Source organism: Lissotriton vulgaris, chromosome 3_1, assembly GCF_964263255.1.
Source record: "Lissotriton vulgaris chromosome 3_1, aLisVul1.2, whole genome shotgun sequence".
NCBI lineage: Eukaryota > Metazoa > Chordata > Amphibia > Caudata > Salamandridae > Lissotriton > Lissotriton vulgaris.
The window spans coordinates 1,839,271,294-1,839,285,300 of NC_141689.1; the positions used below are offsets into that span (position 1 = coordinate 1,839,271,294).

The window sequence follows — 14,007 nt, forward strand, 5'->3', positions numbered from 1 at the left end:
TGGTGGAGGAGGCCGGACTGGAGGAAACACCCTGAACAAGCCCTTCAGGAATTGTTTAATAATCCTATCGGACCAAAGTGAAGGACCTGAAGACGTCCGCCTGAACCTAGAGATGGCTGCTAGATGTACCTTGACAGAAGAATGAGCCAAACCTGACTTTGCCAGAGAAAGAATATATGGTAAAAGCTGATGCGGAGCTGAAGTGTATGGATGAATATTCTGCCTCTGACACCAGAGACAGAATCTCTTCCATTTCGCCCGATAAATCTTATTTGTACTTGGAGCTCGGGACTGAGAAAGAATATCTCTACACTCTTCAGAGAGGTTCAAATCTTGGAATTCTCTGTACTCAGGAGCCATGCTGTCAATTGGAGTGAGCTCGGATCTGGATGGAGCACCTGACCCTGAGACATCGTCAACAGAGTCAACGGAATATACTGTAGGTGAATCGGTTGGTCTTGAGACAGTAGGAGGAGTTCCGTGTACCAGAACTGACGGGGCCACGCTGGTACAATCAAAATCATTCTGCAAGGTTCCACTTTGAGTTTCCTGATCAGCCTCGGGATCAATGGAATTGGAGGGAAGGCGTAGACAAATGCGCCGTACCAAGCTATCAAAAGCGCATTCCCCAAGGACCTCCGCTGGTGATCCCTGCTTGAGTAGAACCGGCATTTGGTGTTTTCTGGGTTTGCAAACAGGTTTATGGTTGGGGGCCCCCAAACTGAAAAGATCTCCTCGAGAATGGTCTGGTCCAATTTCTACTCGCGACTGATCGATCTTTGGCGACTCAACGCATCCGCTGTTGAATTGAGTGAGCCTGCGAGGTGTTCTGCCGTTAGAATAATGTTGTGGAGAATCGCCCAGTTCCAAATTTCCTGAGCTTCTTTTGAAAGAGCCCGGGATCTCGTCCCGCCCTGTTTGTTTATATAGTGCATGGACGTTGTGTTATAGTGTGAACCAGCACTGTGTGATTCTGAATCCTTAGAAGAAAAGCCTGTAGGGCTAAGCGAATAGCTTTAAGTTCCAATAGATTGATGTGGAACTTGCACTGATCTGGATCCCAATGACCGCTCACCTTCAACTCTTGGAGTACTGCTCCCCAGCCTTCTAGTGAAGCGCCCGTGGTTAAAACCATTGGTGATGGGGGAAGCGTGAAGGTTAAGCCTTTTGAGATGTTGTCTTTTACCAACCACCAGCTGCTTGCTTTTCTCATTGCTGATGTCACCGTTATGTTGTCGTCGAACGAGCCTTCCGCCTGGTGCCATTGCTGGTCCAGTTGCTCTTGTAACAGACGCATTCGAAGCCTGCAGTGTGGAATCAATGGTATGCAGGATGATATCGATCCAAGCAGGGACTTGTAGAGACGGACCAACAGAGACTTCCTCTTTTGCAAGAGATGAGCTGACAGAATAAGTTTGTTCTGACGTTCCTCAGATGGAAAGGCCTTGCAGCGATTTGTGTCAAGAATAGAGCCTAGAAATGTTGCCGACCTGGATGGAAGAAGGATCGATTTCTCCTTGTTGAGCTGCAGGCCCAGTTGCTTGAAAAGTTGAATGCAGCTTGAGACTGCTCTGGAAGCTGCCTGGAAAGATCAAGCTTTTATCAGCCAATAGTCTAGGTAGGGAAAAACCTCTAGAGATCGTCTTCTGAGAAACGCCGCCACTGGAGCCAGTACCTTCGTAAATATTCTTGGTGCGGACCCGAGACCAAACGGAAGCACTCTGAACTGAAAATGGCTCTTGCCTACTGTGAAGCGTAGGTATTGCCTGAGAGCTGGGTGGATCAGCACATGGAAGTATGCATCTTCTAAATCCAGCATTGCCATGTAGTCCCCTGTATTCAGTAGACGTAGAATATCCTGAAGGGTGACCATCCTGAATGATAATTTTATGAGATAGGTGTTGAGCTCCCTTAGATATAATATTGGACGCCACTTTTCCTTTGTCTTTTGAACCAGGAAGAACCTGGAATAAAAAACTTTCCCCCTCTGGGAGTGAGGTACATGTTCTATTGCCCCCTTGATGAAAAGTTGGTGGGCTTCGAGACGTAGAAGTTTTAGATGTTTCGATTTGTTGGCGCCTGGAGCTCTGGTTGGAAGATATTGTTGAAACTCCAAAGTGTGGCCACCCTGAATGATATTCAGAACCCACTGGTCTGATGTAATGACCTTCCAGCTGCGTAGACCATGAGAAATCTTGCCCCTCATTGATGTTATTGGAGGGGTAGGAACAGTGGATAGAGCCATAAAGCCGCTATTTTCGTTTAGAATTGCCTCTCCCTTGACGCCCTCTTGGTGGCTGACGAGAGAAAGACGCTGATTGACCTTGGCGGTGTGAGTATTGCAGCTTGTAAGATTGAGAGGACTGAGAGTACGAAGAGTAGCATTGTTGATTGCCACCTCTGTACGAGGAAAAACCTCTCCATCTCGCACGTCTGAAAGGAACTTTGCAGTAATTTAATGACCCCAAGGACCTTGCCGTGTCTGTGTCCTTCTTGATGCCTTTAAGGACATTATCTACATGCTTTTCAAAAAGCAGCTCTCCGTCGTAAGGTAAGTCCAAGATCTTATTTTGGACTTCCTGGCGAAACCAGGTTGCCCGTAGCCAGCCCTGGCGCCTCAAAACTGCTGAACCCGCCAATGCACAGAAAGCTGTTGTTGCTATGTCCATAGCACAATCTATCACCTCTGAAGAGGAACGCTCCCCCTTCTATCATTGTCTTCCTGGCTTTATCTTTTGCTGCATCCGGAAGTTGGTGCACGAACAGGGATAAATCACACCACATCTGGCGATCATATCTGCCCAAGATGGCAAGAGCATTAGCAGCTCGAACCAGGAGGCTGGCCATAGAAGAAAACCTTTTCCCACATTGTCCAGACGCCTCCCTTCCTTGTCTGGCGGTGTTGTTAGTGGTGTCGAAGGATTCTTGGACTTGCTTTGCGCCGCTTAGGAAATGACTGAGTCCGGCTTCGGTTGACCTGTTAGACAAGCAGGACTGCTGTCCGGTGCTTTAGATTTCTTCTCTAGCCGGGGAAGAACAGGGATAACTGTCGCAGAATTCTGCATCACTTTAGTGCCTTCCGAACATACATGTTCAATGATTGGAATTGAACTAACTAACTTTCTGTAAGGTTCCTTGAAGTCGTAAAGGAAACAGTCTGATTTCACCGTCGTAATTGGAAGGTCCAATCTCTTGGAAGCCCTCTCCATAAGAATATGGAGACCTCCAATGTCAGCTGGAGGGGAGGTTGCAGTATCCGGCACTGGGGTATCAGGATCCTGGTTGACATAATCGTTCCAACCTCTATCCTGGTCATTTGAAGGATCAACCTGAAGGTCTACATCAGATGAGACATCATCGTCTTGAACTGTCACAACCTCCTTGACAGTTCTCTCTGGGTTCCGGTCCGGAAACCCGAGTAACCAGAGGCGTCACTGCCACTGCAGGAATAGTAGGAATGGATGGAGAAGGACGACGCTGCTGCTGTTCCGCAGATTGCGTTGGAAACCTCTTTTTGTAGTCTTGTAACATCAATTGCAAGTCTGTAATAAGAGAGGACGGCATTGCTACCATATCCTGCCTTGTTTTTTGTGGAGGCCTTTATTGCTGAACAAACTGGCGCACCCCAGTATAACACTCATCAGAGTCCGAATCTTGATATTTCACCTGTAATTGGGATGGGCTATAAGCGTCCCCATAAGGACCATCCTCATCTTCATCAGACTCCTCATCCAGAAGCAAAGTGGGAGGCAAAGGAGTTACACGCCGAGGAGATGTCATTTCTGGGGTAATCTGCTGCCTTCTAATAGATATGCGGACCTTTTGAATCATTGACGACGTCGTAGACTGACTCGTCGTCGACAGTAACGTCGGTGGAACCGTCGTCGACGGGACCGTCGACGGAGAGATGAATTTAGTCAACGGAGGGTTGGTCGTCCACGGTGGATTGATCGTCGACGGAGTCCTCGACGAGCTCGTCGTCATAATCATCACGGCTGCCGTCATCGACGTCGTCGTCACTATCTTCTTCGTCATTACCGTCGATGTCGAAGATGTAAACACCATCGTCGACGAGCAGGAAACAGGTACTTTAAACCTCGACGAAGATATCAATGCCGCCGTCCAGGAAGCTGCCGTCGACGGGCCCGTCAACGAAGCCGTACCTGAACTGAAGTCCTTCCTGGAAGCCGTCGTCGACGCACCAGCTGTTTTAGTCGTCGACGGACGTGGTTTTTTGTCAGATCTTCCGTCCTGAGGGACAGCAGAAGGTTTCTTACCTCCCTTCTCCTTTTCAGTTGATGGAGAAGTTACAGATAAACTTTTCTTCACCTTCTTAGCTGTGTCTCATCAGTCTGTCCCAGCCTCTCCTTTACACCTCGGTGAGGAGATTTCATGGGACTAGCCCTTTCAGACCTATCAGAGGTCTTTTGGAAGGCTTTCACAGGGGGCTCCATGGATGCTGAAGGGGATGACCTACCTCTCTTCTTGGATCTTCTGGAGGACGCAGCTGAGGAAGAATCCTCACTGTCAGATGACAAAACCTCCTTACGTGACTTCATTTTTTGGAGCCAAGTCAGCAAGCGGCCTTCACTGTCTTTCAAGGTCTTTGTAGAGAATGTCCTGCAGATCTTACAATCTGTGGCCTTGTGGTCCGGGTACAAGCAGTAGATACAGTCCTCATGCTTGTCCTCCACAAACAGCCTCTTCTTAGAACAAGTAGCACAAGCTCTAAATAAAGCCTTCTCTTTGTCAGAGCGATTTCTCTTCAGATTGGATTCTTTTCCATTTCTTCAACTTTAATATGAGCAGAGCTCAGTGGAGACTCCCTAGCACAACGTGCAGTAGAAAAATCTGAGGCTCTCTCAGGAGGGTTCTAAGGGGTGAGGCTGTTCTGATTGGTTGTTGCAGAATTTTTGGTCTCTTTTACAAAAAGAGGTGGACAAGCTACAAAATGAGATGATGCCTAGGCCTAGTTTTCTCTTTTGTATTTACTGCTATGGTATTTTTTATTTACCGAGGCTCCCATTCCGACGACGGGGGAATGATACAAAGCATGGGAATCTATGAAAGTTCCAATACTGGGGCAACCTAAATGAAGCAGCTCGAAGGGAGTGCACATTGAGAAAGTAAGAACAAAACTAAGGTCCCATTGAGGAATTACAAAGGGACAGGGGGGAAATGTGTTGTAGGCCTTTAAGTTATCTATTTACAAAAGGAGACTTGGAGAGGGATGATCTGGCATCCGCATAAAGGCCGAGATGACAGATAAATAACCCTTCAAGGGGCCCAATGCAGAGCCCTGCTGGGCAAGGGTATGGATAAACAAAACATTGGAAAAGGGTAGCAGATAAGGGAGCAATCTGTTCCTCTGCACTTCATGCCACAAATGTAGTCCAATGGCTGCTGTAGAACGTCTTAGAGGAGGGACGCCGAGCGGACAAAATGACATTGCAGACTTAGGGCAGAAGGTTAAAAGCGGTCAACTGTCACCACTCAGTCTCCACGCAGAACAGAGGAGCGTTGAGAGGTTCCAGTGGAGAACAATTCCCTCCCGCTGAGACAGAAGATCCACTAGAAGGGGCTGATTGGAGGATGGATGGCCATGCTCAGCAGCTCAGGATATCAAACTCTAAGAGCCTTCTCTGGAGCTACAAGGATGACTTAAGCCTGGTTGTGCCTGATCTTCTTGAGGAATCTGGGCGGGAGTGGTATGGACAAAAAGGCATACAGGAGGCCTGAGCTCCACTCGATAAAAAAAGCATTGTTAAGCGAGAGCCGCCTTGGAAACTCCAGCGCTCAAAACTGCTGAGATTGTGCATTCTTTGCAGCAGCAAACAGATCTAACCAAGGCTCCCCTATCTGCTGAAAGAGACCTTGTACCACCTCCAGATGGAAACGCCATTTGTGGCCTCTGATCTTCACCTCTCCCAAATGGCTGCACCATCCCAGGAGTGATGCATTTGGCACTACTGTCAGATCTGGTTCCGGAAGGAAGAGGGGTCTGACCCCATCGAAGTTCGATAGCCACCATTGCAGATCTTTTGCAGATCTTATGCAGAGCCCTCTATCTAGACATTGACAAGAGATTTCACGAATGCTGCGCCCACTGGAGCTTCAGTCCCACTGCACAGCCAGCATATGCCAATGGGCAGGTGTCACAGGCAGGATGCAGGAGGCCATGAAGCCCAGCAGCGTCAGTCAGTCTCACTGAAACCCTGGATAGACGCTGAATAATCAATATCATAGCCTGAATATCTGTAACATGGCCGTTCAGGAAGATAAGCTCGAAACTGCACTGTGTCCAGAACAGCTTAGATGAAAGGGGGCATCTGAAAAGGGGTCAGGTGCGACTTTGGCACGTTGATAGTGAACCCCAGCGAGTGCAGGTGGTCTGCCATAGTATGAAGGTGGGAGATTACGGCCTGGGATAAGCCGGTCTTCAGCAGCTTGTCGTCGATATAGAGGAAAACTAACTCCCCTTATCTCTCCAGATGAGCTGCAAACACTGCCATCACCTTGGTGAACACCCGAAGGGTGCTGGTAAGGCCAAAGGGTAGCATGTCAAACTGAAAGTGCTCATTTTTTACAGCGAACAGTAGGTAACATCTCTGGGCAGGCAAGACCCGGGTCCAGGGCAGACAAGACTTATGTGAGCGTCATTTGGAATTTCTCCTTTTTCAAGAACAAATTGAGAGGGTGCAAGTTTAGGATAGGATAAAGGCTTCTGTCCTTCTTGGGCACCAGAAAGTAGAAGGAATAGCAACCACAAACTACAAATGCTGGTACCCTCCCCTATGGCTCCCTTGGCCAAAAGAGTTGTTACTTTCTGGCGGAGTGAAGATTGATGGTTCTTCGTCAGCTTGTCGTAAGTGGGTGGCATGGGTGTATGGGTAGTGATGATGGGGAGGAAGTAGCCCCTTCGGACAATCTGGAGAAACTGGTGGTCTGAGGTTATTGACCTCAATTGGTGCAGCTAAAGGTGTATCATGCCGCCACTAGTTGCCCATGATGGACGGAGGGCAAACTAAAGAGGCTTGGAAGCGAAGGCTGCCAGGGTGGAGGACTAGGCCCACCTTTGTCTTCCTCACCCACAGACTCTGTGGGTGCTGTGTCCTCGGCCACCTAGGGGCTGGGAAGCTTGCTGGCTCTGGTGGCTGGCTGGGTAGAGACACGACTGGAAGCCCCTTCCATGGCCACGAAAGGAGCGAATTGTAGACTGGGGTTAATGGGGAGGGGGGGGCTATGGAAAGGACCTGGGTTTAGCTCTGCTGTCCTTGCAGCACTCTAGGCTTGAGTCTGCCTTGTCTCAAACAGACAGGAGCCATCAAAAGGCATTGACCATTTACGAAGCTTGAACATCCCCTGAAAAGCCAGTTCTCAGCCAGGTGGGGCACCGTAAGGCCACTGACAAAGAAACCGCTCTGCCTAGCGAGTCGGTCGTGTCCAGCCCACATCTGATTGGGAACTTAGCTGCATCTCTCCCATATGCCATGGCTTAGGAGAGTATGGCCCAGGCCTCCTCTGGGGCCATAGGCAGCACCTGCACAACCAAATCCTAAAGGAAATGGGAGTAACGGCCCAAAAAGCATACAGTGTCTACAGACCACAATGCCAGGCTGGCAGAAGAAAACATTTTCTTACCCAAGGTATCCAGTTTTTTGGATTGCCTATCCGGTGGAGCGGAAGGGAATGTGCAAGGATTTACTTGGGAAGTGGAGGCTTGGACCAATTGTTCTGGCCACCAGAGCACCTTTGCAGGACTTGGACCAGGCCCGAGCAGGATGTCAGTGAGGGGATACATCAAATGGGAGAAGCACTTCTGAAGAGGTGACTCCCAGTTGAAGTGCTGCTGTTGATGTTAGTCTTGACAGCCCCTGAGGGAAACTGAAGGTTGAGGACCTTAGATGCCCTTCTCCCCCCATAACAAATGTGGCACCCTCCTCCGTAGCCATAGTATGAGGACAGACCAAGCCAGTATCTGGAGCAGTGTCCAGTTCACAGGCATCTATCAACTCCTCACACCAGTCAATATTTGTGTCTAGAGCTGGTATTTTTTAGGGTCCAGTGGCCAATGACGGGCCGCCAGGGTTGGGGGCTCATTTAGTTACAGTGCCGTTTTTGCAGCATAGCTGCAATATCGGCCGCTGTAACAAAATCGTCAGAAACCGGCCCTGGTAAACCGCTCGGCCGCACCCCCATACCCCTGGGGGGGCTGGCCACGCACTTTGTCAGGGCCGGTTTTGGGTCCCAGTCCGGCCCTGCCAGTGGCCCCACCCAATCTTCCCCAAGTCCTAGTCCATAGGAATAAGGCTCAGGCTCCAGCCTGGACGAAATGGCTCCAGTTTGTGTCAGACGACACCCCTCCAGCACCATATCGGAAATGGGGATAAGAATGGGGCTGGAGCACCAGACTGTGATGAAGATCTATGGCTCTGTGACCAATTCCGGGACCTTCCTCTCGACCGGCACCTTCCTCTCGACCGGCACCATTGTGGAGTTGCACGTCGGGGGGCAAGGAGCATAGGGGATCGCTCCCTCCAGGCCTGGGGGTGCATGGTACAGCAATAGATACAGGTCTTGGCGTTGTGAAGGCACCAGAGATAGACGAGGTGCAGGTCAGTCCCCAACAATTGCTGGTGACAGGCACTGCAGGGCTTGAATGTAGGCTTCCTCGTCACACCAGGAGACAAGTCTAAAAAACAAAAAACTTCAACAAAATTCAAAAAAAGGTCAGTCAAAAATTGGCGGGATAGCTCTCTCCGGATCTGCATTGACCAGAGGAAAGGAAAGAACTGACTTCAGCACACTAGGTTGGGGCCTCTATACTAGGCACTGCTCACGTTACTTCTAGTGCAGACGACACTGATGATGCCACAAAGAGTTGAATTACGCCACCTACCGGCATGCAGGGGAACTGCTCACAAAACATTTGCCGATCCAGTCTCTCATCTTGTGATAACTATAAGGAAAGAAATTTGCGTCTAGAAGTTTCTATCCGATATGCCTCTTCCTGGGCAGTTGGTAACAGACTTAATAATTTACTACAATGAGCTGTAAAGGAACCAGGGCTTCATAAAAAATATTCAGTTGTCTGGAGTAAATCTGCCGTATTTCGAAAGGTCACAACTAGCATTCTCTGTTTGGTATAACTTTAGACATTCTGCACAATGTTGATTACTATAATCATGTAAGACTACGCACCTTCTGTGGCTTGAAATCGTATTTCACACAGTGCTGGAACCCTTTCCCTTTCGACTTAATGGAGGTCACAATTAAACAGCCACCAACAAAGTGCGCAGAGTAACCAAGTCCCTTGTTCGTTCGGAAACTGGAAGGAAGCAACAGAGAGGCTGGTTTAAAAGCAGTGCAGCACCATCGAATGGCAATTAGAATCCCATTCAAATTCAAATAACAGCAACTGAAACTGGTTTCCAGCAAGAAAGATGGGCCTTTATGTATCAACGCGTTACCCCGTTGACACAGAACAGGTTAAAAACACACCAAAACATTCTTACATCAGGCCCATTTATCAGTCAAGAGAACAGGTGAAAAGAGGCCATGAACGGCCTATGAACACTCACCAGTACAGATAGGGCTTATCCTTATCCACATTGATGTTATTGACTGGATCCATTCGAAGCCAGGTGTGAAACGTGAATCCATTCTGGTACGGCCACTTAGCAATTGGAGGCAAGGCGATGGCCTGCAGGAAACAGATCGCACATTGATTACACAAACTAAGCATGCATTATTAAAAATAAAAACACAGGATTAAAAAAACTTTGTTGCGTTTCCAAAGCGCTTGAGAAGTGGAAATGGCAGGGAATCACAGGATTAACAAAAGCACAGCCAGCAATAAAAATATAATCCTTCATTAATGCACTGCATCCAAAAGAATGTGTTTCGGCGCCATCTTTCACTGAAGCTTCCCTTAAATCTATTGTTATAATTATGCATGCAATAAAAATGTCCTGCTAGAACTTACACGCGCTCCTTGTGTTATACAGTCCTCACAATGTCCTCTACATCTTTTCATTAAACCCAAAACGCGTTAAAAAAAAATCACAGCTACGCCTTTGATCCCAGGCTTTCTAGATCCATGTGGCTCGGTGACAGCTTTACCTACCCCTCGGATCTGAGCAGAGGGCCGAGGCGGCAGCACAAAATAACGAGAACATTAATGAAAACGAACGGGCAATGCACTTCATAGGAAGTGATTGAGTGGTAGGAAATTTATTTCAGAGACCAATTTGTACGCAGAAAATTATAAAAGGTATGGAGTCATTTTAAACACTTGATTTCGCTTTAAGAAGGCGTTCAAAATATCCATGCGGGCGCATGACAATTATTGTGGGAATGCAGAAATTACAGTTGTGGATACATAATATCTTGTGTACTCCGGGAAGATAAGAGGCAAATCCCTGGTTCAGATCAAGTCATGCTTGTCATGCTTGATCTGTCGGCGGCTTTCGACACCGTCCCCCATGAGGGTCTCCTCGCCAGACTCTATGAGATCAGTCTGAGGGGGACGGTGCTCAGCTGGTTCAGATCTTTCCTAGCTGACCGTCGACAAACGGTCTGGGCCTCTCCGAGCTCCGCCGAGATGCCGCCATTGGAAGTCGGAGTCCCTCAGGGCTCCATGTTGAGCCCGACTCTCTTTAACATCTTTATGACCCCTCTGGTGACATTGGTGGAATCTTTCGGGGCCCCGATCGTATCTTACGCCGACGATACCCAGCTCCTCTTTTCATGTCGGAAAGGAGAAGATTTCGACGGAGAGAGTATCAGTGAGTGCCTTGGGGCTGTTTTCAAATGGTTCCAGCTAAACAGCCTCAAGTGCAACTCAGATAAATCTGAGATACTCTTCTTCGGTTGCTTATCTGACCCAGAGTGGCATGAATGGTGCCTTGCCGACATGTTCCCTCCAGCGCATTCTTCCCAGATAGCTAAGAATCTGGGAATTAAGATCGATAACGGGCTGACATTAAGATCCCAGGTTCTGGCTCTCTCAGGAACCTGCTTTGGCCTCCTCAAGATGCTCCGGATGTTCTTCCCCCTGCTCTCAGAAGAGCAAAGGAGGACTACGGTTCAGGCACTAATCGGCTCAAGATTGGATTATTCCAACATTCTATATCTTGGCCTACCGGAGTATCTCCTGCAACGCTTGCAGGTGGTGTAAAACGCGGCCGCCCGGGCTATCTTTGGCCTCCACAGACGGGCCAGAGTATCTAGCCTATTGCAGTCGCTCCATTGGCTGGCTATCCGGAAGCGGATAGAGTTTAAGGCCTTGACACTGGCCCACAAGGCCTTGCATGCCGCGGGAGCTCAGTATCTCCAAAGGAGGCTTGCCTTTTACCACCCGGCTCGCTCCCTGAGATCAGAGTCTCTGTTCTTAGCTGTGGTTCCCCGAGTAAAAAAGGCTCGCATTGGAGGCCGCTCTTTCAGGCTGCGAGCTCCGCAGCTTTGGAACTCTCTTCCACTGACACTGCACAGTACATCCAATCTACTGGCCTTCAGGAAGGGCCTTAAAACATGGCTCTTTGCCCGATAGTGTTCTCCCTCTCCAGTGTTGGATTCCTCTACTCTCTATAGTGGTTCTGTTCATGTTGTAGATGTCTGTCTTTTCCGGTCACTAATTAAAGCGCCGGGACACTCCTTTGGAGTAGCCGAGCGCTATAGAAGACCACCCTAACATCTAACATCTAAAATGGACGTTACAAAAGTCTACGTGCCATCTTTAAGAAGTGAATTTCGGATTGAAAAGGCACCCTACAAGTCCATCAAGATGGTCAATTAGACTGTGCCACACAGGGGCGTAGAGCGTAGTGAACCCCCCGCTTTAGCTGCTACAGGAGGGGAGGGGCTCTTTACGGGTCTCTTCGTCTGCTACACGGCGGACCAGGTCTCATAGTCATAACACTATGAAGGAATATAGCTGTCAATAGACGAGCAAGCAGCTGCAAGGAAACTGGAAACATGGGAAAATAGAAAAGGGAAGGAAGGAATACTGAATAAAGGGAAGGGTGAAAGGGACGAGTAGGTGGATGAGTGGTTGAGTGGATGAATGTGTGGGTAGATGATGAATGGGTGAAAAAATTAGTGAATGGATAGGTGGATAGACAGGTGAAAGGATGGTCCAGTAGATGGATGGATGCGTGAATGAATTTGAATGCAGATTTGAATTTGAATTTTGAATTTGAATGCAGATTTGTAAAGAGCATAGCTACCCTCGGGCGTCCCAGCGCTGACAATCAACCTGAAGCTTTCAGAGGGGGGAAGTAATAGAGAGGAGTTATGGGAAGAGCCACGTTTTTAGTTGCCTGCGAAAGGCTAATAAGTTGTGTTCAGTTCGGATGGAGAGTGGGAGGGAGTTCCACCACTGTGGAGCATTGTTTGAAAATAGTCGCCCCCCAGAGAGGGCCTTACTTATTCTGGGGACGCTGGCCAGGGAAAGGGAGTCTGATCTGAGTTGTCTGTTCGAGTGATGAGGTTTGACAAGAGATCTCAGAATAGGCGGGCCTCTGCCTTGTAGTATTTTGTGTGAGATGCAGAGGGTCTTCAAGGTGATCCTTTCCCTAATCGGGAGCCAATGTAGGGATCTCAGGGCTGGTTTGGCAGAGCATCTAGATTTGGTCCCGGTCAAGAGTCTGGCGGCGGCGTTTTGGTCGCATTGCAATCTGTTGATGACCGATGCGGGTGCCCCTAGATAAAGGGCATTTCCGTAGTCCAGTCTGGAATTAACTAGCCCCTGAATGAGCAGTTTCCTGGATTGAAAGGGGATCAAGTGAAGGATTTTTCGCGCAGTCTTAATAAGGCCGAAGCATGTGCCGGCGGTTTTTCTGGCCTGGACTTTAAAATTGAGGTCTTGGTCCAACCAGATACCTAGGCTTTTGACTTCGGACTTGGGGGTGGGGGGTGATCCCATGCAGGGAGGCCAGGAGAGGGATGGGGGGAGTCTGCGTGGGTTTCCTAGAAGAAGGATCTCGGATTTCTCTCCGTTTAGTTTCAGGCGCGATTTGCACATCCAATGAAAGATGTCCTGGAGGCATGCTGACAAGTTGTCCAGACTTTTGGTCGACTGGTTTATGTAGACTACCAGCAGGGTATCGTCGGCGTACATAACTGTTTTTACACCGAATGGAGTTACAATGTCTTCGAGGGGAGACATGTATACGTTAAAAAGTGTGGGGCTCAGGAGGAGCCCTGGGGGACCCCACACTGGAGAGGAAGAACACTCGAGTTAACTGTGCCGTCAGCCACCTGAAAGGTTCTGCCTTCCAGGAAGGATTTGATCCAGGACAGGGCGGTGCCGGAGATTCCTGCCATGCTGAGACGGTGGATAAGGATAGCATGGTCCACTGTGTCGAAGGCGGCACTCAGATCTAGGAGGATCACTGCCACTGATCCTCCTGCGTCGATAATGGTTCTTGCCTCCTCGACCACGGCTAGAAGTGCGGTGTCTGTTCCCTGTCCTGGTCTAAACCGTATCTGGGAGTGGCGCAGGAGGTTGTTAGATTACAGGAAGAGGGATAGTTGGTGGTTGACGATTTTCTCGACCACTTTACTAATGGCTGGGAGGAGAGAGATTGGTCTAAAGTTAGAGAGGTCATTGGGATCGAGGTGGGGTTTTTTGAGAAGTGCCCGGACTGTGGCTTTTTTCCAGTGAATTGGCACGGTGCCAAGGGAGAAAGACGAGTTAATAAGGTTGGTGAGGGGGGGGGGGGCTACAGTGAAGGCGACCAGTTTTAGTTTGCTCATAGGAGCTGGATCTGAGGGGGCCCGCTCTTCACTGACTGTAGGGTGGTCAGAAATAGTTCTGTGGTCACCTGGGAAAATGCTCGAGGCATGGGGCCTCTGGGTCAGAAGGAGGGGTCAAGGGGGGGGGGGGGGTGGGAGGTGGTGGTGGTGGGGAGGGATTTAAGGATGTTGTTAATTTTTGTTGAGAAGAACTCAGCTAGCTGGTTGCATCTCGTGCCTGAAGGTATGGGCGGTGGTTCTGGGGTTTTT

At 49.1% G+C, this 14,007-nt stretch overlaps 1 protein-coding gene across 1 annotated transcript in view; it reads right to left on the minus strand.

Moving 5' to 3' along the window:
- The window catches only part of LRBA (LPS responsive beige-like anchor protein), a 2,444,222-nt gene that overhangs the window by 2,212,027 nt on the left and 218,188 nt on the right, over positions 1-14,007 (minus strand). Inside the window, exons 6-7 of the mRNA XM_086962285.1 lie at positions 9,582-9,703; positions 9,202-9,328 (exon numbers count right to left, since the gene is read on the minus strand). Of these exons, the coding sequence (XP_086818411.1) occupies positions 9,202-9,328; positions 9,582-9,703 (249 nt within the window). The remainder of the gene's footprint in view (positions 1-9,201; positions 9,329-9,581; positions 9,704-14,007) is intronic.